The sequence below is a fragment of the Sarcophilus harrisii genome, chromosome 3 (genome assembly GCF_902635505.1).
Source record: "Sarcophilus harrisii chromosome 3, mSarHar1.11, whole genome shotgun sequence".
Lineage (NCBI taxonomy): Eukaryota > Metazoa > Chordata > Mammalia > Dasyuromorphia > Dasyuridae > Sarcophilus > Sarcophilus harrisii.
The window spans coordinates 233,898,646-233,926,255 of record NC_045428.1 but is presented as its reverse complement, the minus strand read 5'-3'; the positions used below and the strand labels follow the sequence as shown (position 1 = coordinate 233,926,255).

General features: G+C 34.1%; 1 protein-coding gene across 6 annotated transcripts in view; it reads left to right on the top strand.

Moving 5' to 3' along the window:
- AGPAT3 (1-acylglycerol-3-phosphate O-acyltransferase 3) overlaps positions 1-20,783 on the top strand; it is a 139,439-nt gene extending 118,656 nt beyond the window's left edge. For 3 of the 6 annotated variants that reach the window (XM_031959210.1, XM_031959211.1, XM_023498847.2), the window contains 5 exons: positions 5,468-5,621; positions 6,219-6,321; positions 11,470-11,545; positions 13,804-14,002; positions 14,835-20,783. In XM_031959210.1, the coding sequence (XP_031815070.1) occupies positions 5,468-5,621; positions 6,219-6,321; positions 11,470-11,545; positions 13,804-14,002; positions 14,835-14,923 (621 nt within the window). In that variant the 3' untranslated portion in view covers positions 14,924-20,783. The remainder of the gene's footprint in view (positions 1-5,467; positions 5,622-6,218; positions 6,322-11,469; positions 11,546-13,803; positions 14,003-14,834) is intronic. The other 3 variants (XM_012544326.2, XM_012544325.2, XM_003763350.3) reach the window with 1 other exon arrangement.
- Positions 20,784-27,610: the final 6,827 nt, after the last annotated feature.

Sequence of the window (27,610 nt, the reverse complement as noted above, 5' to 3'; positions counted from 1 at the left end):
AGATAATATTCCAGAACTAGTGATCTTTTATTGTAGCCACCAATAAGTCTTGTATGATTCTAACAGTAGTTCCAGAATATTTGTATTTCTTGCAAAATTTTCTCTTTGATCTGGGTGTTTTGAAATTTGGCAATAATATTCCTGTGTGTTTTTCACAAAGGATCTTTTTGATGTGGTGATAGGTGGATTTTTTCCTATTTCTATTTTTGCCTCATGTTCTATCACCCCTGGACAATTTTCTTGGATTATTTCCTGCATTATTGTGTCAAAGTTTTCTTTTTGGTCACAACTTTCTGGCAATGCAATTATTCTTTTTTTTTCTTCTGACTTTTAAAAAAATTATTATTATTATTATAGCTTTTTTATTTATAAAACACACCACATGGATAATTTTTCAACACTGACCCTTGCAAAACCTTCTGTTCCAACTTTTCCCCTCTTTCCCCCTACCTCCTCCCTTAGATGGCAGGTAGTCCAATACATGTTAAGTATGTTAAAGTATATGTTAAATACAATATTTGTATATATATATATATATTTATACAATTATTTTGCTGCACAAGAAAAATAGGATTTAGAAAAAAGGTAAAAATATCCTAAAAAGGAAAACAAAAATGCAAGCAGACAATAACAGAAAGAGTGGAAATGCTATTCCAAGAGGACCCATGGATAGTTCTTTCGCTGGGTGTAGCTGGTTCTCTTCATTACTGAACAATTGAAACTGATTTGGAGCATCTCATTGTTGAAGAGAGCCACTTCTATCAGAATTGATCATCATATAGTATTGTTGAAGTGTAAAATGATCTCCTGGTTCTGCTCATTTCACTTAGCATCAGTTCATGTAAGTCTCTTCAGGCCTTTCTGAAATCATCCTGCTGGTCATTTCTTTCAGAAAAATAATATTCCATAACATTCATATACCACAATTTATTCAGCCATTCTCCAATTGATGGGCATCCATTCATTTTCCAGTTTCTAGCCACTACAAAAAGGGCTGCCACAAACATTTTTGCACATGTGGGTCCCTTTCCCTTCTTTAAGATCTCTTTGGGATATAAGCCCAGTAGTAGTAACACTGATGGATCAAAGAGTATGCACAATTTGATAACTTTTTGAGCATAGTTCCAAATTGCTCTCCAGAATGATTGGATCTGTTTGCAGTTCCACCAACAATGTATCAGTGTCCCAGTTTTCCCAAATTCCCTCCAACATTTGTCATTATCTTTTCCTGTCAGTGCAATTATTCTTATATTTTCTCTTCTTGATCTATTCTCTAGATCTGTCATTTTCCTTATGTTTTACATTCTGTTTTATTTTCTCATTCTTTATAATGTATTTTGTATTTCTTGGCCTCATAGCTTTTCTGGCTTCCTTTTGATCAAGTCTAATTTTCAAAAAAATTATATTTATCTTTGAGACTCTGTACCTCTTTTTTCTATGTGATTAGCTTTTTTTCATGATTTTTTTTTCTTTGATGGTTTTATTATTATTATTTTAGTTTTTTTTTTTTTTCTCAATGTCTCATTTGGTTTTTAAATTCTTTTTTGAGTTCTTCTATAAATTCTCTCCAGTCAGGGGAACCATTTCACATTACTCTTTAGGGTAGAAGCTTTATACACACACACACACACACACACACACACACACACACACACACACACACACACTGAAGTGTCCTCCTCTGAAGAAAAACCTCTGAAGAAAAAGTTTCCTCTGAGACTGATCTGTCTTCCTTGTTCCCACAATATGTTTCTATAGTGAAGTTCTTCTTTGTCAGTTTTTTTTTTGTTGTTGTTTTTTTTTTAAATAAGAGGTATTAGTAAGCCACTAATCATGGGGTGGAGGGGATGGTATCTTAAGCTTCCTTTCAGTTCTCCTCTCAGACCAGGAATCCCAAACCAAGAGCTCCTCCTTTCTGCAAGTATCCACATCCAACAGTGACCCTACCTCTGCTGCTTTTGTATTCATCAGATGCTGGTTCCTTCTCACCCAGGGCAGGGTCTCAGCAGCACAGCCGAGCCTAGTGTTATTCATGGACTAAAACCTAACTCCTGAACAGTGCTGTAGGTCCTATTGATGCTCCAGCCACTTGGTGTTTGTGCTGGGAGGTATTTGCATTTCACTTGGGCTAATCTTGGCCTGGGTTGTTGGGTTGTACTAGGAGGACCCCTGTTCTGTTCTTAATCTTGATTTTTCAGCAGTCTATGTTTTCTTTGAGGTGCAGATTTTTTCTTTTTGTGGGGGGAAATCTGGAGACTTGAAATTTGCCAACCTGCTCTGTCATCTCCCCAGAATCCTCCCAACTTTTATTTTTTATAAATTTGACTCAGTGTCCTATATATTTGAGAAAAGAGGTCTTCATCAGAGAAACTTGTTTGAAAATTCTTTGCACAATCTCTGTTGCTAACTGTATTTCCCACTCCTTTATTCTCGCTCCTTTCACTTTGTTCCTCTTCAAGTGTTTTGCTTCCAACCACTCCTTTCCCCAGTATACCTTCTCTTCTATCATCCTCCTCTCCTTCTCCTATATCCTTCCCCTCCTACTTTCTTGAAAGGTAAGATTGATTTCTATACACATATTGAATGAATATATTATTTCCTCTTTGAGCCAATTCTGTTGAAAATAAGATTCACTCATACTGATGAGATTAGTGGCAGTGCAGAGAGTTGTGGGACCCCTTCTTTAGTCGACCCAGGTCCAAAGTGAAAGAATTCACGAACCCGAAATATTAGACTGGCAAAAGGAAGTTTATTGACACTGAGAAGTCAGCTTTTGCTAGGAGACTGACTTCTTCAGTGGCAAGGTCCCAACAGAGAGATAAAGGTCCTAGCAGAGAAATTCTCGCAGAGAGATAAAGAGGGGTTAATGCCGAGAAGAGAATGTCTTCACAGCGAGCAGGGGTCTTGGCAGGTAGCTATGCCAAAGAGAGGTCCCTTGGTATGGCATGATTTCTGCTTTTAGACCTCTGCAAAGAAATGAGCCCCAAATTGCCCTTTAATAGAAAATCTGAGACTGAAGTTTCACTTGAATGAAATTCCTTCAATGTTATCACTGGCCCCAACCCTAGATTTCCAGTTGAATGAGATCACTTACTGGGAGTGGTCCTGAGCCAATTTTCAGCTCAATAGACATATCAGGTCCAGATCTCCAGCTAAATGAGACCACTTAAATGAGATGAGTAGGGAGTGGTCCTGGGCCAATCTTAATAAAACCAACTTAACTGCCCCAAGGGTGGGTCCCTGTCAGGAGAGCCTCAGGGCTCACCCCAAAAGTGAAGGACAGTTTCAGAGTTGCCTCATCAATATCACTCTAGTCCTTTTCCCCTCCATTGTAAAAACTTTTTCTTGCTTCTTTTATGGCAGATGATTTAAACCATTCTATTTCTCCCTTTCCCTGTCTTCCAGGACATTCCTCTCTCACCCCATAATTTTATTTATTTGTTTATTTATATTTAGATATTGTCCTTTCATATTCAATTCTCACCTGTGTCTCCTGTCCATATATACTCCTTCTAATGAGAAAGTTCTGATGCATTACAAGTGCCATCCTCCCATCAAGGAATGAAAACAGATAAACCTTATTAAGTCCTTTATATCCTGATTTTTTTTTTTCTAATCAACTTTTCCTGATTATCTCCTTTTCCTTCTCCTGAGTCCTGCATTTGAAAATCAAATTTTCTATTCAGCTCTAGTCTTTTCATCACAAATGCATGAAAGTCCTCTTGAATTTCCACCTTTTCCCCTGAAGGATTATTCTCAGTTTTGCTGGATAGTTGATTCTTGATTGTAATCTTAACTCATTTACCTTCTGGAATATCATATTCCAAGCCTTCTAGTCCTTTAATGTAGAAGTGGTTAAATCCTGACTGTGGCTTCACTATACTTGAATTGTTTCTTTCTGGATGCTTGCAATTTTTCTCCTTGACTTGGGACATCTGAAATTTGGCTATAATATTCTTCTGAGTTTTCATCTTGGGTTCTCTTAAAAAGTGATTCTTTCAATTTCTGTTTTTACCCTCTTTCTAGAATATCAGGACAGTTTTCCTTGATAATTTCTTGCAAGATGATGTGTAGGCTCTTTTTTCAGGTAGACCAATAATTTTAAAATTATCTCTCCTGAAGATATTTTCTAGGTGAATTGTTTTTCCAATGAGAATCCATTTTTCCATTCTTTTGGTTTTGTTTTATTGTTCCTTGATTTCTCACAAAGTCATTAGCTTCCATTTACTTACTTGTAATTTTTAAGGAATTATTTCCCTCAGTGAGCTTTTGTATATTCTTTTCCACGTGATCAATTTTGCTTTTTTAAGGCATTCTTCCCCTCAGTAGCCTTTTGTTATTACCTTTTTACATCACTCTCATTTCTCTTCCCAATTTTTCCTCTACCTCTCTAACTTGATTTTTTCAAGAATCCCTTTTTGAGCTTTTCCATGGCCTAAGACCAATTCTTATTTTTCCTGGAGGCTTTGGATGTAGAAGCTTTGACTTTGTTATCTTCTTCTTCTTCTTCTTCTTCTTCTGAGAGAGAGAGATTTGGTCTATTTTGTCATGATAGTAATTTTCTATGGTCAGAATCTTTTTCTGTTGTTTGCTTATTTTCCTAGAGTCTTACTTGACTTGTAACTTTGTTAGTAGAGCTCTGTTTCTAGGGTGGAGGATATAATGTCCCAAGATTCAGGGGTTTTATGCAGCTGTTTTTGCAGGTTTTTCTAAGGATGTGTAAGTTTTTAGTTTTTGCAAGGTGTTATGATCCAAAAAGAAGTGTGTTTGAATGGCTACAAACACTTTTTTCTGCCCTGGAACTGTGAGGAGGATACCCCACTCCATAATTTCTATTGTGCTAAAGGACTACAAAGTCCTTTCTCAGTGCTAGTAAAGAGACCTCTTTCTGACCAGTTTCACCCAATTACCAACTGTGAACTGAGACTTCTGGAAATTGCTGCTGCCACTACCACCTGTGCTGCTGACCTGGTTTGCTGGTTTCCCAAGACTTTTTACCCTAAAGAGACAATTTTTTTCTTCCAAATCATCTTTGGTATCTCTGGCTGAGAGGTCTAGAAACTGCTAGTGCTGCTGTTGATGCTTTTGGTTTCCTAGCTTGGACTGCACTGAGACCATGCTGGATTCCATCCTGGTGCACTAGATCTTTACTGCTGATCCTCCAAATTGTCTTTGGTTGAAAAATTGTTCCACTTCATCTTTTTGTGGGTTTTGATGTTCTAAAACTTGTTTAGAGTCATTATTTAAAGGAATTTGGGTTTAGGGAAGAGTTTGGATGAATCCCCCTGCCCTGACCATCTTTTAAAATGATAAATTTCTAATAATTTTAGATACATTTCTAAGTTTCCCAATAATTTAAATTAGTTTCTAATAATTTTTAAATATCAAATTAAGAAGACTGTGTTTAGGAAATGTTATTTTTTGAATTATATTTACTGAGTTTCTTTTTTTGTATTCTCTGTCTCAGTTTCTCTTGTATTGTGAAGGAACTCGATTTACAGAGACGAAGCATCGAATTAGTATGGAAGTGGCTGAGTCTAAAGGATTACCCAAACTTAAATATCATTTGTTGCCCAGAACCAAAGGCTTTACCACTGCAGTCCAGTGTCTCAGGGGAACAGGTAAGAACAGTTCCTGATGGTTGATTTCTTTAGGTTACACAGGGTTTTCAGGCTTGCCCTTTTTAGATGATCATTAAGCAACAGTGCCATTTCTTTGCCATGTTTTGGGAATGGCATTAGATAATTACTACATTAATAGAGGCAGCTCTCAATGAAAAACTTTCTCTACCAAAGCAGGTCTGCACCTTCTCTGCAGGTTAAGAGTCTTAAAATTATCTATCAAGAGCACTGAGAGGTCAGGTGACCTGCCCAGCCTCTCATAGGCAGGAATAGAACCATGGCTTTCCCACGCTAGTGCTTGTTCTCTATTCACTTTGCTTTGCTGACTGTCAGGCATCAAGGTTAACATGAAATAATTTGTGTGAAAAAAGTGTTAATTATTTAAAAAGAAAATAACCGCCACAATGGGTATGAATTAAATATTTGAATTTGTTTGTTTTACTTTTGCCTTTTTCTGTAGAATTATTTAAGATTTAAGAATTAATTAAGATTAAATTAAGAAATTTAAGATTTCTGTAGAATTATTAAGAATACTGTAGAAAGCCAGTGTTCTAACTGTCTTACAGTTTTTTACTTGATGCTTCTTTCTAACTACAGTTGCAGCAGTCTATGATGTAACACTTAATTTCAGAGGAAACAAGAATCCATCATTACTAGGGATCCTTTATGGAAAGAAGTATGAAGCAGATATGTGTGTGAGGTGAGCAAAATATGGGCATGAGTTACTCAGGTTTTGCAGGCTCATTAGTAAGCCTTTCTTCCACCACACCTGTCTTTCCATTCCCTCTTCCATTTTCTTAGAACTTCTATTCCTTTATCTAAGCTGTCAGGATTTATACCAGCCTACTTTGTCAGTGGCTGGATGCAAACAAACGTAGGGGATGAAGAAGAGCCACTTAGAAAAATGATGAGATATATAATAACTCTCTAGCAATCTCTTTAGAGACCAAACTGGAAAGCTGGTGTGTGTTTACTAGCCTTTCTCTGTTATCTCTTGTACTTTCTGCTGCCTAGATGTCCCATATTTTCTAATTCCCACTTCATATGTGTTTCCCATTTAATCCTCTAATCCAGGGGTCCTCAAACTACGGCCCATGGGCCAGATGCGGCAGCTGAGGACAATTATCCCCCTCACCCAGGGCTATGAAGTTTTTTTATATAAAGGCCCACAAAACAAAGTTTTTGTTTTTACTATAGTGCGGCCCTCCAACAGTCTGAGGGACAGTGAACTGGCCCCCTATTTAAAAAGTTTGAGGACCCCTGCTCTAATCCTTCCCACAAAATTAAATCAGTTCTCTTTCCTGAAACCTGTGTAGATCCCTAATCTTCTATCTCAACCTCAGTTTACTTCCCCTTCTGCCTCACACCAACCAAAACTTTTTAACATTTACTTCATATATTTACACACTGAGAAGGCAAAAAACATAAAATAAAGAGGGCCCTCTGACTTTAGTGTATTAGTCTATTTAATTATATCACCATGTACCCATCAGTGCTCTCTTTATATTTCAGTCTGGGATCTTGCTCCCCTTTTCCTTAATATTCCCAAAATTAATCTCTGTTGTAGGCTATTATGTGTCAAATATATCACCATAAGGATTTTTTAATCTATAGAACTGAAGCATTATACCAGACAGAATAGATTTTATAATACTATAGGATTTCCTTGAAATTCTTAATTAAACATTATACCACAGCCTGGTAGTGATTTTCTACCTTGGAATTTCATTTCCTTAAATAATTTTCAATATCTGCTAAATAAAAAGAATCACATTTTTTTTTTCCTTTAAGATAATCTTGTCAGTGATGGTTGTGTCAGGCCACAGAGTTTGAATTCAGCATAATGACTCATTTATCCCTTTTCATAACACATTTTTAAGAAAAAGGAGAGATTCTTAACTTAGATCAAGATTTTTCATTCATTGGAGTTTCCATGCTGCCAATATTTTTTTATATATCTTTCTTGTTAACTCAAATAGTCAAGACTTCAGAGTTAAGATTCAAAGCCATATTTGAAGATCCTTTTTAGCCTTTATCTAAAATCCTCAAATTGATAGTTATATCTTTTAGTTATTTTTAACTCAAAATCACAGGTCATATAAGTACCAAAATAGCCTTATCTAAAAAAATGAATTGTCTGGATTTCTCATTACTTGTTGCTAATCTAAACATCTATAGGCTTATGATTTTTTTCAACTGACAAAATAATGACATCTCTTTTTACTTACAAAATAGCCGTCGTCTGCAGCAAAATGCTATTTAATTCAATTTCCTATTATTAATTCAAGTTTTGTCTACTAGATGTAGTAGACAAATCTCTGGTTGAGTATTTAGCTTCTACAAAATAGAACATGTATGTGTTCACTCTAGTGATGCTGAATAGTATTTCATTTATGGATAATATAATATGTACCTAATTGTGGAATTAAATCTATGCTTATCCATGGAAGTTGGGGAGAGGTGCTAAATTTTTATACCAATTACTGGTCAAATCCTTTCATTTTTCACTTCCTATCCAGCATTTTTCTACCACACAAATTCATTTTAGGCACTGGAAGGATAGTACTGATAAAAACCTACATTCTTTTAGATAAAACCTATAGTTTAGAAGTCTCTAGAAATGATCCCATGAAAATATAATAAAAAAATTATGGATTCTTTTTCTCTCTCCTTGAATTTGTAATGGACTTCCCTATAGGAATTACATTAATAAAATTAATACCTTGTTCTGAGACTCCAATTCAAACTATATGGAATCATTACCAGATATTAAGTGTTAAAAGTATTTATTTTGGTCATTGGCCACCTAATTTGGCTTATAAAAATTATCTGGTCAATGTCAGACCTGACTGCTCTTTAGACTTTGTAATAGGTAGAGATGAAATTCAAACTAACAAGCATGGAAAATCTTTTTTTCTTTGATTAATTATTTGCTTATTTAAAAAAAATACTTTTATAGAGACATTTTTGGAAATTCTTAGGTTTTTTAAAGTTTTCATTGTGTTTGGGAAAAGTAGACTTGGGTCATAGAATCATATATTTTTGTACAGAGTCCATTTTTGGCTATTTATAATATTAGATGATATAGAAAAATGAGACACTCATTTTACATCTCAAATGAGAGTAAAACATTTATTCATTATTATTTAAGCCAGTGTTTTCAATCTTCTGACACCAAATCTCCAGCACCTAGTACCTCATACTAATAGGTCATTAACATATTATTGTTGAGTTTAGGCTTTATTTTTTTCATGTAGCAGAAAATTAAATTAGGGCATAATGTATTAATAAATAACAAGGAAAATTTAAATTACAGAATCATTTTCTGCCACGCACCCTCACATGTACAGGAAAAGGTGCAGTTTTCTGAGGATTCTCAGCTCAGTGCAGGAGGAAGCACTTCCAGGCCAATGGCTCTGCCACTCAGTGTACTACTTCTCTGCTTCTCTGCTGCCGCCATCTGCTGGAGCTGTTTAGTTTTAATAAAGCTGCTGAAAAGCGTCAACGGGCTATCTCAGCTCATTGCACACTAGGTTTATTGCAAGAGAAATGCATGTGCTTGCAGATCCCATAGAATTCACACTTCATTCAGAAGTTTGCACTTTTATAACCACTGGACAAAGGAAGGAGGAGATACCAGAAATTTCTCCTCAAAGAGAAGTGGCACAAAAGGGGAAGGAGGCAGTTTAAGGTGGAAAAAGGACAAAACCTCTCCTGAAAAGGATGAGTAGGGCAATGCAAAAGTAAAATATCCTGTTTTCATCATAGATAGAATGGATCTTAAATATCAACCATTTCTCCTTTCCATTTACTCTGCAGTCCAAATAAATTGACCTTAGGCTATTCTTCATGGCATTCCATCTTCCATCTCCATGTCTTTGCACTGACTCTCCCCAAATCCTGGAAAACACACTGCCTCCTGACCTCCATATCTCAGAATTCCTAGTTTCCGTCAAGGTTCACCATGAACACCACTTTCTACATGAAGACCTTCCTGATGCTAGTGCCTAGCCTTCAAAAGATCATCTTTTATGTATACTTTTTTAGTATAGTCATATTACATATTTTTGTTAGATAGATTGTAATTTCTTTTGAGGGACTATTCTGTTTTTGTCTTAGTATCCCTTTTGTATATATTTTGCCTTTGTATGCTTAGTACAATGCCTGGCATAAAGATAGGTGCTTAAAAATTGCTTATTGATTTAATTAAACCCCTCATCTTATAAATGAAGAAACTGAGGGCCAAAGAATTCTAGTTCTCTGCCCAGAGCCAGAATTTGAACCAGGTCTTCTGATTTGAAACCCAGGTCTCTTTCAAGAAATTAGTTTGGAAATTTTGGCTCTATTTGAAGTTGGGTACATTGGTTCAAATTCTAGCTTTGTTAAAACCTTTGTGACTTGCTTAGTTATGTCATCTATAAAATGAAAGAGCTGGACTAGATGAATTAAATGCCATTCCATCTCTTAAATGTATGATACTATGAATATAATCCCCTACATATATTCTGAAGATCAAGCCTGACTGGGAAGTGTCTCTCCTAAGATTTTGGCTCATACTCCCACCTGGGAAAAGTCTAAATATATCAGTATGTGCTTAATTTTGCCCTTCTTAACCAGCTGAGAACTTCTACAAGCCCTACGGTCAAAAAAACAGAAATAGAAAAAGGTTTTATTTTCATTACAAAAAGATAGAAAGGAATGGTAAGGAACCCACAGAAACACTCAAGAAAATTCCCTGCGACAATGAAAAACTTCCTCCCCAGCAATCAACAATTTTAAAACACTCTTTAGTTCTTCAGTTTTCATCGTCTTTTTCTTGTTGTTAGCTTCTGCTACAGTCAGTTTGTATTTACAAGATGAATAAGCAAAAAGGAGTGGAATAACACCTCCCATTCACTTTGTGCTTTTAAGGCTCACAAAGCACTTTCAGAATGATAAAGGGCTGCTAGGTGTGATGCCTGTATACTGCTTCTATTTTAAACTAGTACTTTGGGTTATCTCTTCTGGACCAAATTTCTCAGTTTGTTATCTTCACCATCAGCATGGTGAAGGAACATCTTTCTGGATGACAAAACTAGAGATTTGGCCAAGAAAAATTTCCAGAATGTTCCCAGATCCTCAAATTCCATCATTACTAGGATCTTGTGAACTTTATACAAAATAAGCCTAGTCTCTCATCTTGGTGATTAACATAAAGACAACCCATATTCACCTCTTTGTTAGGACTAATTGAAAATTAACCTGAATTTTCCATTTTTTTTTTTTTTTTGGAAACTGGTAACGATGCTAAATTTATTTAGACACATCATAGAACATCTTAGATTTTAAAATTTTTATCAGTCTGTTTTCTGCTATTATTTCTACTTATGACTGCATAAGCAACTCTTCATGACTGCATTTGAGGTATTCTTGGCAAAGTTACTTGAGTGATCTGCTATTTCATTTTCCAACTCATTTTACAGATGAGAAAAACTGAGGCAAAAAGGGTTCAAGTTACTTGTGCAGGGTTACACAGCTAATAAGTGTCTCAGACCATATTTAAATTCAGATCCTCCTGACTCCAGGCCCAGCACTTTATTCATTGTACTACTGAGTCAATTACTGAGTCATTTTTTCTTGATCTTTAAAGTTAATTATCCCTTATAATGAAACCATAGACAGAACTTAATGAATTTGCTATTAATTATTTCCTTAGGCTTTAGCCTATGACATACACATACAGACATATACACATATTTAAATCCCAATTTGGCTTCAATACTTTCTGTTCTATATAGTACACACATAAATTCCGAGGAATTGTAGGTGGGAAAGATTCACTTTGTTTTTAACCTTTCTAACAAACCAGGAGATTTCCTCTGGAAGATATCCCACAAGATGAAAAGGAAGCAGCAAAATGGCTTCATAAACTTTATCAGGAGAAGGTAAAGAATTTTTTTTTTCCTAGAGTAAAAGTCTTTTCAAGATAATGTCTAGGAAGAGATTGATTTTAAAAGGTAAATAAATGAAATGTTGGTCTTTTCCTAGGAGATATAGGAATACTGTCTCATAATCAAATGATTCTTTCTGATTTATCATGGATATAGTTCTAGTATTCAAACTGGGACTCAGTGTTCAATCCTGCTTTACTATGACATCAAGATTAGCTCTTCTGAAGTAACGGTGTCATTTGAGAGAATTTGGAAAGCCCTCTTTTATTTTAAAAACTAGAAAATAATTCATTTCTCTCTCCCCTCATCCTCTGTTACAATTTCATCCTTTTAACTTAAGACTCTGATACTCTCGAAGCTGCCCACATGGCCCTCGCCGTCGTCCTGCTTCCTGCACTTCCAGTCCGGGCCCCGGACCACCCATGCCCCGACCCCTTCCACCATCATCTGGTTGTTCTGGGAGTTACTCATCGGGGCCCGGGCAGGGGGCTCCACTGCTGCAGCCGGAGGGCCTGTGAGGGAACTGGGCCAAGGCCATATGCTTGGCAGCGGCGGCTGCAGTGATACTTTGAAATTAATTGATTTGAACACATTTTCCATGTTACAAATGTCTCCACTTTTTTATCCTCTATAACTCTTATCCATATCCTCCTATAAATCTTATCCTTATTTGTAAAAACCAGTGGAACACATGGGCTGATCTTTTTATTGTTTACTCTTTATTATAAAGCATCTCACTTTACATTCCAGTCTCTATAAAAAGCCCTTCTGTAGTGCCTTACAAGAGGTGGCCCTAGATTCTCAAAAAATAGGCCTACAGAGGATACAGCAGGATTTACTTTGCTGACAAAGATTCAGCTGAGCTCCTGGTGACAGGCTTAAGACTTTAAACCTTTTTCAGATATACATATATTTTAGAGCGTTTAGGCAGATTCAGTCATAGATCTTAGAGTTAGAAATTCATTAGAATGATTTAATTTCTCTTCTTATTTTAAAAATGAAGAAATTGAGGCCAAAAGATAGTAAATAATTTGCCTAAGGTCATACAGGTAAGTGTTTTCAGAGATGGGACTAGAATCCAGGTTCTTCTAACTTGTAATTTAATGCTTGCTTTTCATCATTTGGAATGAAGAAAATTGGATTGGGTTTTAGTTAACCGAGGAAAGGAGGAGAGTATAGTGGTACTGTGGGATAGGAATGAAAGTTAGGGTGCTTGAGGATGCCCCAAATTAACATGTGTTAATGTCATATACAGATGAGTAATTTTTTATTTATTCTAAGAAAGGGGGCTTAAAATATTTCAGAATCAGTTGAGCATTTGAGTCAGAGCAACACTACACTGAAAATCCCAGAGGTGAGGTTTTCAAAGACCATAGTTCAAATCTGACCTTAGCTACCAGCTGTGTGACCCTGAGCAAACACTTAATCTCTATCTGCCCCAGTTTCCTCATCAGCAAAATAGGGATAATAATAGCACTCACGTCCTCCCAGGGTTATCGTGGGGAACAAATGACATAATATTTATAAAGCGTTTTGCCTTAAAAGTCTTAAAGCATTTGATAAATGTTGGTGGCTACTATTATTCACACATAAAACTTTGTTTAAAAACATTGTGGAAGTCAGAAAGAAAGGATAGAAAAGGAGGCTCATTGCCTTCATCCAAGGTAGGGAGAAATGAGGATATGTTGTTGAAAGTGTGGTTTGTGTTTGGGGGGGTTTGGAGGAGGGTTGTTCATAGGATTTTTATACATGATTGAGTAGTCATTCTATTATGAAGATTAAAATGTAAAAAAAAAAATTTATTTACAACATAATTGCCATAGGGGAAATATTCACAATGAGCATTTTTCATTCTCATCACTTATGTCATGTTGGATATAAGTCATTTCTAGGATACCATCTTTTATATACTTTTCTTCTCAAACATTTTATCTGCATTAAAAAAAATTCAACTACCTCATATATAATAAAAATGTGTGAATATTTATAATAGTCAAGTAATTATAAAAACAGCTGCTGTTATTTATATATAGGAATCAAAATTTCTTCTCCTGGTAACTAGGTGTTTTTATCATTTTATCTTCAAAGTAGTGTTTTAAGCTAGAATTTGTGTTATGGGAGTTTTTAGAATGCTTAATTTATTAAAATCAGAATTTCACTTTGAATGAATCATTTTTCTTTGTCTATATTTTGCAGTCAGATTTATGAGGATTGTTTTTTTAAAAGAATGCTATTTATTTCTTAACTTGTAGGATGCTTTACAAGAGCTATACAAACAGAAAGGTGTGTTTCCAGGGGAGCAGATTAAACCCATCAGAAGACCATGGACTCTCCTGAATTTCCTTGGATGGGCAACTATCCTTCTATCTCCTCTCTTCAGTTTTGCATTTGGTGTTTTTGCAAGTGGATCACCCCTTCTGATACTTACGTTCCTAGGATTTGTTGGAGCAGGTAATTAAAAAATGAGAAGAAAAAGATGGGTCCGATGTGAAGATAATTAATTGGAAATAACTTCAGGATGTTATTCAGAGCTTGTCATAATCTCTTATTGGAAGTAGAAATTCTATGTTAATGCCGGAACATAAAAGTAAAGGATGAGAGGTGTGTGTGTGTGTGTGTGTGTGTGTGTGTGTGTGGTATTCAAATATAAATCCTTTGAAAAATTTAAAAATTTGGAAGTTCCTGTATTTGTTGTTTTTCTATTTTAAAACTTTAAATAAATAAGTCACTATTTTAACCCACTTACTTAATAGGGTTGAAGTAATAGTCTAGAAATCGAGCAGTACCATACTAAATTTTCCTTTGTTCCCTTATGAAAGATATGCATACCTGGGATAATCAATCCTAATGTCTTTCCCATATCATAAACCAATTTGATACATAAAATAACTTGTTTGGTTTCTCTCTGGTTCTCTCAGATCTTTTTCTAGCTCCATGAAATTTACTTTCAACTAGAAACAGGAACAGGATGCTAAAAAGGGAGGCACTAAGGGAAATATCTGGGGATTCTCTTACTAAATTTGGTTAGCGATGAAAACTATTAACTAATTTGTCTGGCAGTTCTATTGGACCATATGTTTCTGGTCCATGATCTTTTTATTCTGCCCATTCTTTTAACAAGTATTAAATGAAAATTACAGGCCTAAGTCCAAGAATTGTTTTGTAGTCACTAATAAATGAATTTGTCACCTTATTAACATACATGAGAATTTGATAATATGGAGCAAAATAATCTAATTTGTTTCTTTACTTTTTTTTTTTTTTTTTTTTTTTTTTTTTTTAGCTTCCTTTGGAGTCCGTAGACTGATAGGAGTAACTGAAATAGAAAAAGGTTCTAGCTATGGAAACCAAGAATTCAAGAAAAAAGAATAATTAATTGCTACAGATTGAACATGTGTAACCAGATGGTGTGGTATCAAATTAACTTAATTAAAAACAAAACAACAGAAAAAAAACCTACTTAGAAACTATCTTTTTTCTTATTAACTGGTGACTAATATTAATAAATAAAACTTGAGCCAAGAGTAAAGAAATCGGAAAGATTGACAGAAGAAGATCATCAACTTTCTACCTGTGTTCACAATGTAAGGATCTCAGTGTAATTCAAACTTTGGAAGAAAAACTGGGCTTAAAAAACTGGTAATATTTTGCTTTGTTGTTGGGAAAGGGTGATTGTCAGGGGGATTTGAATTCTCCAAATGACTAATCTCACAAATATGTGTTTTTTAAAAAAGCCTTTGCTTATAAAGGAGAAAGCTTGTTGGTTGCTTTCTCTTAAAGCTAATGTAGTTCTTTAAATCAAGAAAAAGAAAAGAAAAGGGGGGATTAGGGAGGGCATGGTGACATGGCATTCCAACAAGTTTTCCTGCTCTCTCTTCTTCCTTTGATCCTCAATAAGCTTTTCCCCAGAGGGAAAAAAGTACCTCTTTAAATGAATCAACAGCTATCCCTTCAGTGAAGTTTTGAATAAAGGATTATGGGAATAGAAAGTACCTGGCATCTTCTGCTCTGATTTTCAGGCAGTACATGGTAGCTTCTGTCCTGTGGAAGGCACCTATGAAGACATATCTCTCCTAGTGATAAGCACATATTAATGGATTGAAACTGAGTAGAGTTTTTCTTTCTTTCCACTTGTCTTAGTTTAATGCCTTTATTTTCTAGAGCTATTTGTCCCATTTTCTAAATGCAGACATGCATTTTCTAAATGCTTATGCCATAGATATGGTGTTTTTGAAGCAAGATACCCTGGTAACTACATCTATAAAAAGAGAATTATTTATTCAGTAGTTTTGCAGCCCTTTTTTTATTTATCTGTCTTTTACTACTAGAATTCCATTTTCCTCTACCCAGGAGTAGTTACATTGCATGAATTTCCTTTATCAATTAGCAAGCATCATAAAACAGCTTAATTACTTTTCCTCTCTATTGTACAATCTAAAGAATAACACATCTACAGAAATTTTTTATTATGTGCAATACGAGGCATTCTTCATTCTTTATATCAAATCTGTAGTGTATACCCTTTAAGTAGTTATATTACTATTGAATACTTTACTGTCATAGGCAAATAGAGAGACTGAAGACTGTTGGGGTTTTTCAAGGTTTTTATTTTTAACATATGAAACAAATGAAAATATTGATGAATTTTGATTTATTGATGAGAATAGAAGGCAAAGAATTTGGCTTTTTTGTTTATTCTTTTCCTTTACTCATGTCTCAAACTATTATGACATGTTATGTTCCATGAGACAACCCCTCATTGTATTTAAGTAGGTTACTCATTAATATACTGTGAATGAATAGATGCAAATTGCTTTGTAGCATTGAAGCAATCGTGTCTTAACCCAAGTTAAACCTTTTTCTCAATTGCAAAAAAATTAGAATTCTTAATGTCCTAATTGGTGTTGAAGGATAAATGTGAAATATTTTATTTTTTTCTGTATAATCTCAACTTATATTATTTCTCCAAAGTATTTACTTTAATTTGTGTCATTAGGCAAAGATTTTATTTCCGTAGGTAAACTTTTTCTCATTGGAGTTATTTATTTTACCATCCAGCCCTAAAATATGAAATCTGATGGGGGTGGTAAGGGGAGAGATTATTTCAGAGTAAATGTATTTTATTATTCCAGCCAATCCATTCCTCCTCAACTAAGCACTAAGTTACCAGTACTACTTTTATTTATCTTTTTGTTCCTCATATTTTCTAGTCACCTTTCTAGTTCCACTTTAGATATTAACATTCTCCATCACCTTCTAAGGAAAAAAATGGGTGTTTCTTTTGATATTTTCAAACCAGAATTCAAAATGGATTGAATTTTATGGGAAAGCAGAAGGTAGAGGGATGGGGGAAATTAAAACAAATTGATAAAGCAATTATGTATTGGCCAATGCTGTGTGTTAGGAAGATGTTAGTGAGGTCATATATTTTCTTTATGAAGAAGATATTAAACCTATTTATATTTTCTTGGTAACTTCAATGGAAGGAGGCAGGTAAAGTAAAGGTTGCTTACCAACTATATTTTAATCTTATTCACAAGCTGTGAGGTTTTTTTGAACAAATTTATTGTTGAGGTGAAGGACAAAAAATTAACTCTTTTTCTTCTCTGCTCCTCTATCTTATTCCCTTTTTACTTTCTCAATTAAACTGGCAATACAGTACTGTGAATAAATTGAGACTACTTTCAATTTTTTAGATTTTCTTTTCATGATACACTGTTTCTGTGTGAATGTATTTAAGATCTTTATATTATTTACTAATTCTACCCTTCTAAATAGTCATATCTGAAAAGTTTTAAAGAAAAAGATAACCATGCAGAGAAGGAAACATGGTATTTTTTTTTTATTTAACTGGTATTTCTTATTTCCCAGATAGATGTTTTCTTTTCCCTTTTAAATTAAAATACTGTGTTAATTGATATTGATTTGGTAAATGAATAATGAAGATTAGGAGCTTGAATTGAAACAATGGGCATAGATTTTTATATCTTACACTATTTTCTTCTTATTTAATAAAACATGGCTTGTACATTGGACTACCAAGCCCTCTAAAAGCAATAATAAACAATATCACGAACTATTTTTTTTTAGTCTTTACTTTTCATCCATGGGTTTTCAGGGTTTATTTTGTATAATTTTAAAATATACTTTATCATTGTTAGGACAATGGGGCAGCTTCAATAACCTGCTTCTTTGCTCTTCATGATTTCTTTGTATTTCTCCTCTTAATGCTTCAGCTATTAATGGTGGTGTTTATATGAAGATTTAGTTTGTATTTCTGTATCTAGAACAAAAGTTCTTAACCTAGGATTGATGAATCTTTTTTTTAAATTTTGATAACTATTTCAATAGAATCAGTTTCCTTTGTAATCTTATGTATTTCATTTTATTTTATACACTAAAAACATTCTGAGAAGAGATCCATGACACAAAAAAGGTTAAGAACCCCAATTCTACAGGAGGCTTTCTCCAGATCTTCCATAATTTTATGCTCAGTGTTTCAGGTAAGAATCAGGACTTTAATATGAAAAACCTCTGAGCTTCCACTCCAGGCCCAGGCATACTCTCTGATGATCAGAGCACAAATGCTTTTCTAAGTATCATTAAACTTATATTATCATCTATAGCTAAACCAGATATCTACTGCCCTGACTAAAAAGCAGAGTGTTCTGAAATTCAGATAATTGACTGGTATCCTTGAGTTTACTTAACAGTTACTTCTAAGCAATGTAATTCTTGATGTTTGTACATTGTTTAGCCACTGTGGCTTACATATGTTCCAGTTCAGAGAACACAGGCCTCTTTGTCCTTTGTTTTTCTCTAGCTCATCTCAAAGGTTTCCTATGACCCTTGCTGCAGTTCTCTCTTCCTACCTGACCTTGATTTTTTTTAACCTTCACAAGGTCACAGTTATACAATGTTATTGTCATAGACATAATTTTGTCCAAATCCACATTCAACAGGTAAGGAAACTAAGGCCCAGGAAGGTGAAATACCCACCCACAGCCACATAACAAGTGAGTCATAAAACCAAATTCAAATCCTAGTTTGCCAAAGTCTTAACCTAATGTCTTTCTTGCTATACCATGCTGAAGTGTATGGAAATTATATTTACACAATGATGTCATAATGTCATTGTGTACTCAGTTTGTTTGTGGTAGTATTTGAAAACTGTTCCATTTGGATTTACCTCAGATGAATTTCAGAGGCTTTCCAAGTTACATGGTGAAACACTGTATTTTTGTTGTTGGTACCACAAGCAAATGTAAATTTTGTTTTAATTCTCTGTATGATTTGTTTTGTTGTTGGCTGCATATATAATTAGCAAGAACTAGAGGCATTATATGTGAATGGAGAGATTTTGTGGGAATATAAGCTTAACTGTTATAGAAAAAAGAATGTTTCCATAGGAAAGGCTTTTAGAAGATTGAGAATGCTATCTTTTTAAGCCTCTCTTTTCCTGAAAGAAAACTTCAAGAAAGCCTCAAAACAAATAAAGCCAACAGTGCTAGTGTGAAAAATTAAATGACTTATCAGTTATGTATTTAATAAGATCTTCCCTGCTTTGTGCTAGGCACTGTACAAGGTATTTGAGTAGAGAGAAAGAAAAGCATGGACTTTTCCTTTTAAAATACTTGTAATCTAGTTGGAAGATACTGCAAAAATAGATGAAAAGTTATATAACAATACCAAAGTGCAAGAGATATTTACAAGTCTATACATAGGTCATATTCTTGCCAACTATATTGAAGGATTGACAAGCTAATAATTTTTAAAAAAAATATTCTTGTGTTTCCATTTGAGACCAATAAAAGTTTCTTCTCTTCAACCCAGCTAGGCTTCATAAAAACTGCCCAGCTTGGTATATAAATCCACTTTCTGGATTTCCAAAAATAACTAAAACATTTTTAGGGGAAGGTTTTCTGTGATAATGCACCCAATTAGTATTAATAAGAATGTGTGAAGTTAGATCCAAATATTACCATGTGAATTAGACCTTTTTTTGAAGGATTTTAGAAACAGGTGTTAAGCATTTTCCATTCCCTTCTCTCACCACCTCACTCTGCCACCTCTCATAGTGGCAAATATTTGGGTGTATTGTATGCTTCATCTTCAGTAAAATGATGTAGAAACCATCCCTTAGCTTGTGACATTTCAGACTTAGAAAAGGATATAATGTTGAATTTCTCAGCCCTATGACATATGACTTGAATTATAGGCACATTATATATGAGACACAAATCATAATTTCATCTGTTAAAATTATCATAATGACTCAAAGGGGTGAAAAAATGCCATTTTTATTCCTAAAGTCCCATGTTAGGTACTTCTCTATAACTATACATTTGTAAGAATATACTTTTTATTTTTTAAAAAAACTTCACAACTATAAACTTTCAGTTATTGGAAAGAAGATGAAAAATTTAAATCACTATTTTTCTCTGCACAATTTGGAAAGAGAAGGGGTATGTATGATCCTTACCAACTGCTCACGTAGCAGGAAGAAAATATTGAACACTTTGGAATTGAGACCTCAAAAATGAAAATCAATGAGGAATAGGAACAAGATAAATCATATCTTACAAATCAGGGTTCAGTTCTTCAGTCATATAAGGGTCTAAATCACTCAGATTTTGGTTTTTAAAATATATTTGACTTATTAATTTCTTTATTAACTTTGTCTTGCAGAAGGATTTGTTTAATTGGTAGGTTAATTATGAATGTGGTATTGAAATGCACTAAATTGTATAAAACTGAACTAGGATCAATTGTTGCAATGGAGAAATGTCACTGATCCATATACTATTTTTTAGCATCTCAAAATTGTAAGTTGTGACAATCAAATGTTGCTTGCCTAAGTGCCAGGGAATTAAAATGATTTTTTTATCACCAAGACTGCTAAAAAAAAATGTTGTATAATTGTAAATGAAAATATTTATTTTTGGAAAAGCTACGCCATTAATCTAAATCTTTTAAAAAACTTTTGTGGGTTTTTTTCCTCATACTGTTGTTGGTCTACTATAATTTTACTGTTGGGCAATTCAAAAAGGAGATAATACTGTATACAGGGTAAAAATGTATCATATGTATATGTCCTTTTTGTGATCTTCATTTTAAAAATTTTGCTACGTACACAGCTTTATGTAGTTTGGGACAATAATGTATTTATAGAAAAGACAGTTGAAGGGGGAAAAGCTCATAATAGATTCTGAAAACCAATATCCCAAACTATTGTCTGATTTCCATGTGTTAAATGTCATTTATAAATTTAAATCTGCTTAGGTGGTGATCAATACCAACTGAATTTTCAAAATACAAATGATGCAGGAGTCTCACTTGTTCAAGAAAATTACTGTGACAAAGCATAATAATATAGCAAATATTAGTGACTTACACATTTTCACAGAGTCAAAAGTTTTAGAGTCGCTGGTGGAGACATTTACTTTAATCCTCAAAACCTCTTAAACTTCTCCAAAGTAAGAATTACAGGCTAGAGATAAAATAATTACAGCTGTCTCTATTAGCCTATAACACTGGAGTCCTAATGAAATGATAACCTGTTACATAAAACAGCAGAAAGAGCTATTCCCTAACCTTTTATACACTCAACACCTTTTCTCCATCAACCCCTATGCTTTAACAGAACTGCACAACAGATTTTAAAGGTCTTTGCACTAGGATCTACTCGGCATTTGCCTTGCTGCTACTGCAACTTTTTACAGTAAAGCCTTGCCTATATCCCATTATTCTGAAGCAATGAGCAATAGATCTCAACTCTGTCCCAACCCATTATATGCAGAGGAGATGAAGGTGCAGGAAAGTGGAAACTTATTCTGCCCTGTGACATATAGCATTAATTCAATCAGAAAAATAGGAAATAAGAAACAGAGGACATTGGGTCACGGTTTGGTAGTACAAAGGCTCCAGTAGATCTGAAGGAAAGGGGACTGGCATCCAACTAAGCCCAGTTCTATTCTCTCACAAAATCTTTGGCGTAGAATTTTGAATGTGATAATTACCTTTAAAGGGAGGAAACTGAGATATCTAGCTTTTGTTGGACAGCATTGAGATTTGCTGTCAAAGAAGGACTCAGAAATTGAGCAAGAAAGGAATATAAGGGGGGGAAAAAGACTGAAATTGTCAAAGGTCTCAGGAGGAAGAAAGCTCAGTTAAAAATGTTTGAATTAAACCAGAAAGAAAACTTACTAATGTAAGGGGAAATGGTTTCCAGATCATTGACACTAGACCAATAAGCACTGCAAAAGAAAATGAATCAACACCTTATGAGAGAGAGAGAGAGAACCCTGTGGATTTCCAAGAGAGCACGGGTTTGTAGCAGGATGTTCTTAAGTGGTTCAAGAGAGACATTAGAACTGTAAGAACAGATTTTATGGCTTGTAGAGCAAAAAAAAATTTTTTAACATAGTAGAAAAATGAATTCACAGTGGTAAATTTAAAGAAACAAAAGAGAGAAGAGCTAATTAGGAATTGCAAATATACAGAAGTGAAAGACAACGTGGGAGAAGCAAGAAGCATTAACATTAAAAGAAATATTTCTATAGAAGCAAAACATGATTATCTCAACATACATAGAGACAACTTAAGAATTAGCAATTTCCAGATGAACACAAGTCAAAAAACTTGAATATCATAATGTAAGCAATACCTCTGAACCCAGAAAACCCAAATGTTAACTGAGTCCATGTATTACAGGATGACAACAAAAAACCAATCGCGTATGCTGCAAATTATGAAGACGCAACAATGCAAATTGTGAAAATGACCAAGAGAAAAACCTTCAAATATCAAGGAAAGAAAATATGACTAGCACAAAACTATTCTACATCCACCAGAAAGAAATAGAATTTGTTATAAAAAGTAAAGGAATTTTAGATATAATCAAGGTGATATATATATCCTACAAATCTGAGCCTAATCATCAGTGGAGAAAGGTTGGATATCAGTTTAAAAGAGGTATTTAAAGAATTTCTACAGAGAAAACCAGATCTATGTTAACTATTTTGCCAGCACTCCAGACAACAAAATATAAGAAAGGTATGTACAGCAACCAAGAAAGACACAATTAACAAAATAAAGTACCTATAGAGAAAAAAAGAAAAAAACTACAGACATGTGCACCATGTTAAAACACCAACAAAATGACTACAAAGATAATTTTTTTTTCTGAGAATACATAAGGAGCAAAATGTAGAAGCAAAATTAAATAGAAGTGATAGTGGAAGAAGACGTCTGAAACACCATGGACTAAACCTCACAACAACTTGCCTATAAGCAAGGTAATGATTTTTGTGGGATTAAACTGCAGGATAGAAGAGCACAAAAAAGGATAGAGGGGGAAAAAAAGATAAAATATGTATCCTAATGAAGTCAGTGATTACCAGTGAGGAGAAAAGAGCCTCCTATAGTCTTAGGAAGAAAATGGCCTACAAGAGAATAAGTAAATGATAAAAAGAAGGATTGAAACAAATGGGGAGAAGGAAAATCTCAATTCAGTATATGAATTAAGGGGATCACACTGAAAAATACTCCGATGGGGACTTTACAATGGGCATAATCATTAAACATTTGGCATTGCTAAGCACAACGATTTGGTGCTTAAAAGTGATCTGAAACTGTACCTCCATGCACGTTTCATGCTTCAGGAAAATGGGAATTGGGACTCTCAATCTGGATAGCTGACATATAGAATGATGAGAGCATGGACCCAGAGGTAATTCATGACACATGGCAGAAAATAAACTTTGGGTCAAGAGGTATTAATGAACTAGACACTTGGGGATACAAGAAAATTCCTAGCCTAGGGCAGTACTACTTTCTACCTCCTATAGGAATTGCTACTTCTAGGAAGGAATAGACACAATGAGGAGAGAGGGGAAGATGGGTGAGGTAGAGGACAAAATCTATAAGGCAATAATATATTTAGAAGAGGGAACTCAAAATAGGTGCCTTAGAAGTTTTAGTTTTATGAATAATAAAGAAACTCAAAAAATATAAGGGCAATGAATCAAAGGATAAAAGTCTAGAGTAGAAGAAAATGAGGAAAGGAAATTCATTTTAGAAAAATGGAAATGTTGAATGAGATTTTACTTAGCTACATAACTAATGGGGAAAGGAAGTATTGGATATCTAGATAAAAGGAAGAAATGAATCTAATAAGTTACATAAAATTCTAAAACTATCAAACTAGGAAAAAGGGATGACAAGGAATGGGACTGAGGGGAAAGGGAGCCATAAGTGATAGGATTGCCTTCATGTAATTTAAGCAAAAATGGTTATTTTTGTCAGAGATGAGGAACAACATCTTCTCTCCCCCCTTCCCCTGCCCCAATACTAATTTAGAAAAAAGTGGATTATGCTTGCCCAGGTAAATTTAAGAATAATTTCCAGACCTCCAATTCTTGGCATCCTTCAGCTCCTCTTTAATCTTAAGAAGTGACAGTTCCAAACTTGGGGCATATTGTGTATGTCTTATGGGTGATTCTGAGTTGAAATTGGGCATTATTCTTCTAGGAGATACAGCTAGTGAGTGTCAGGCCAGATTTGAGCTTGAATCTTCTTCATTCTAGACTCAGTGTTCTATTCACTGCACTGCTCAATAAAATACTAACTTTTTCATAGCAATATAAAATTTGCTGTGTTCTTTTTAGATGTTAATTCAATTGATCTTTACACTGAAGTAGGTGCTGTGTCCTCAATTGCTGGATCCCTTCCCCTTTTTTATTCTCAGAGTCATGCAACTAAGTATATAAAGGAAGATCTAAACTCAGGTGTTCCCCACTCCAGTGTTCTGTCCACTGTACCATCTAATTGCTCCACTGCTAGAAGCATAAATAAAAGTCATTTGCATGTAAATTATAATTAAACCCATTTTTGAATGATAAGATCATCAGGAGAGAGTAAAGAGAAAGGAGTTGAGAAAGAATCTTGGGGCATACCCATATCTAGAACACAAGCGTTCAGATGATGATTAACCAAAGGGAGCTGACAAGGAAATTAATAGGAGAGCTAAGAGCACTCATTCTCTCTTTTTTTTTCTCCCCTATGTGGTCAGAAGCTCAGAGAAACAGGGTCTTGCAATCCCAAGGGATCAAAGGCCCTTTCTGAGTAACAGCCACAATTCAGTTCACATTTTTTGGGAAGCACCAAAAACTTTCACACACCCCTTTCTCTTCTGCCCCCTTTTCCCCCAACAAGCTCTGGATACAGCAATGTGAAAAAGCCTGAAGTTTCAGAGTTCCTCCCAAAGCCCACCCCTATGCCAGAAATGAAGCCCAAATTAGCATTAAGTTCCAAATCAAGAAACAATGTGGAAAAATGAACAAACAATAAAAAACTTGACTATAAAAAGTCACTATGGTGATAGAGAAGATCAAGACACAAACTGAGAAGCCTATGAAGCAAAAAACATCTACAAGCAAAAACTCAAAGAAAATGTGGATTCAAAAGCTCAAAGAAAATGTGGATTGGACAACAAACCCAACAAAAATTTTGGTAAGAACCAAAAAATTATTTTCAAAGTCAAATAAAAATGATAGAGGAAAAACTAAGTAAAGAAGTGAAAGCAAAGGAAGAAAATTGTGAAAAGACATTAACAATTTAGTAAAAGAGGCACAAAAAAAAAAAAAAAAGAAAATGACACCTTAAAATTTTGCCACATGGAAAAAGAGGTACAAAGTCTTACTGAAGAAAATAATTTCTTAAAAATTAGAACTGAACAACTAGAAGCTAATGACTAAACATAAAACACCAAGAATGAAAAATAGAAGAAAATGTGGCAACTAAAAAATAAATTGAGAGATAAATTAAGAATTAAATTAAATCTAATGACTACTTGAAAGCCATGATCAAAAATTAAAAGAACCTAGATACCATATTTCAAGAAATTATGAAGGAAAGTTGCCCTAAATATTCCTGAACCAGAGAGTAAAATAGAAACTGGAAAAAATCTACTGAAAGAAATCCCCAAATGAAAACTCCCAGAAATCTTAAAGCCAAATTCCAGAGTTCCCCTATCAAAGAGAAAATGTTTTAAACAGACCATGGAGCCAGTTGGTATTACACAAGATTTAGCAGCTATCACATGTATGGAATGTAGGTCTTGTAGTAGGATATTCTGGAAGGCAAAAGAACTACTATTATAACCAAGAATAATCTACCTAACAAAACTAAGTTTACTTCTTCAAGGGGAAAAATGATATGTACTGAAATAAAGAAAAGACTAGAAATAAATAGAAAATTTGACTTTCAAATACAAGACTCAAACATTAACAAGTAAACATGAAAGAAAAACTATAAAGGTTATTGTTTACAAGGTTTCTAGATGGGAAGATAATACATGTATCTTCTAAGATCATTATTATTATTAGGACAGTTAGGTTTTACAAAAAAGAGTGAGATGATTGTGTTAGGACAATTTTTTTCTTAATGGATAGACAAGAATGGGAAGAAAGGGAAAGAGAGATGAAGAATGGGGGAAATTATCTCATGTAAAAGAGATGTACTAGGAAGAATTTTTATAATGGAAAGGGGGATAAGGGGAAATAGGGATGCTTGAACCTCATTCACACCTAAATTTGTTCAAAATTGGAATACACACACACATACACACACACACAATTGGTAACATAAATCTATCTTACCCAAAAAGAAGGAGAAGGGGGGGATAAAAGATAGTAGGAAGTGATAAAAGAGAGGACAGATAAAAGAAGACAGATACTAGAAGCAAACAGACTTTGCAGAAGGAGTAGGATAAAAGGACAAAGAAGGAAATAGGATGGAGGAAAATGCAAAGCTAGTAAACATGAATGGGGTGAACTTATAAAATGGAAGCAGATATACACTTGAAACAGAGAGACTAAAGGTTAAAAAAAAGGGGGGGGTGACTAGAGCAGAATCTATTATGCTTCAGCTGAAGTGAAAAAGACAAGGTTAGAAGTCATGAGGAATCATAAAAAACCAGACATGACTAGAATGGTTGAACAACAAAGAAACAATCATAACCACAGATAAAGCAAAAGCAAAAATAGAACTAATTAAAAGGGGAGAAGCAGGGAAACTATCTTATTAAAAGGAATCATAGACATCTAAGTAACATCAATACTAAACACATATTCATTAAATGACAGCATCCAAATTCTTTGAAGAAAAGTTAAATAAATTACAGGAAAGAATAGACAGTAAAATTATCCCCTAATGAGGGAATCTCAACTTTCCCCTATCAGAGCTAGATAAATCTAAATATAAAATAAGTGAGAAAGAAGTCAAGGAGATGCATAGAGTCTTAGAAAAATTAGATACAATAGAATTCTGGAGAAAACTGAATGAGAATAGGAAAAATATTTTTTCTTAGTTGTATATGGCATCTTTGTAAAATTTGGCCATATAGTAGGGCATAAAAACCTCACAACCAAATGCAGAAAAGCTGAAATATGAAATTCTCTTCAGATCATGATGCAACAAAAATTACTTTTAGTAAAGGCATATGGAAGTATAGATTAAAAGCTAATTGGAAACTAAATCATCCAAAAGAAAGACTGGGTCAAACTACATGTCATAGAAATGATCAATAATTTTATTAAAGAGAATGACAGCAATGAGACAACATGCCAAAATTTGTGGAATGTTGCTAAAGGATTACTTTGAAGAAAATTTACATCTCTAAATGTATGCATCAATAAAAGAAAGAACAAATCAATAAATTGGGTATACAACTTTTAAAACTAGAAAAATAAATTTAAAATTTCTAATTAAACACTGAGATGTAAATCCAGAAAATCAAAAGAGAGATTAATAAAACTAAAAGATTAAAAAATTGAACCCATAAAATTACCAGCTCATTTTATGAAAAGACAAATAAATCATTAGTTAATTTGATTAAAAAAGGAAGGAAACCAAATCATCAGTATCAAAAAATAAAAAGGGTAGACACTACTAGTGAATATGAAATTAAAGAAATTATTAGAAGCTGTTTTGCCCAATTACCTGCCAATAAATCTAACAATGCAAGTGAAATAGATGAATATTTACAAAAATTGTAAA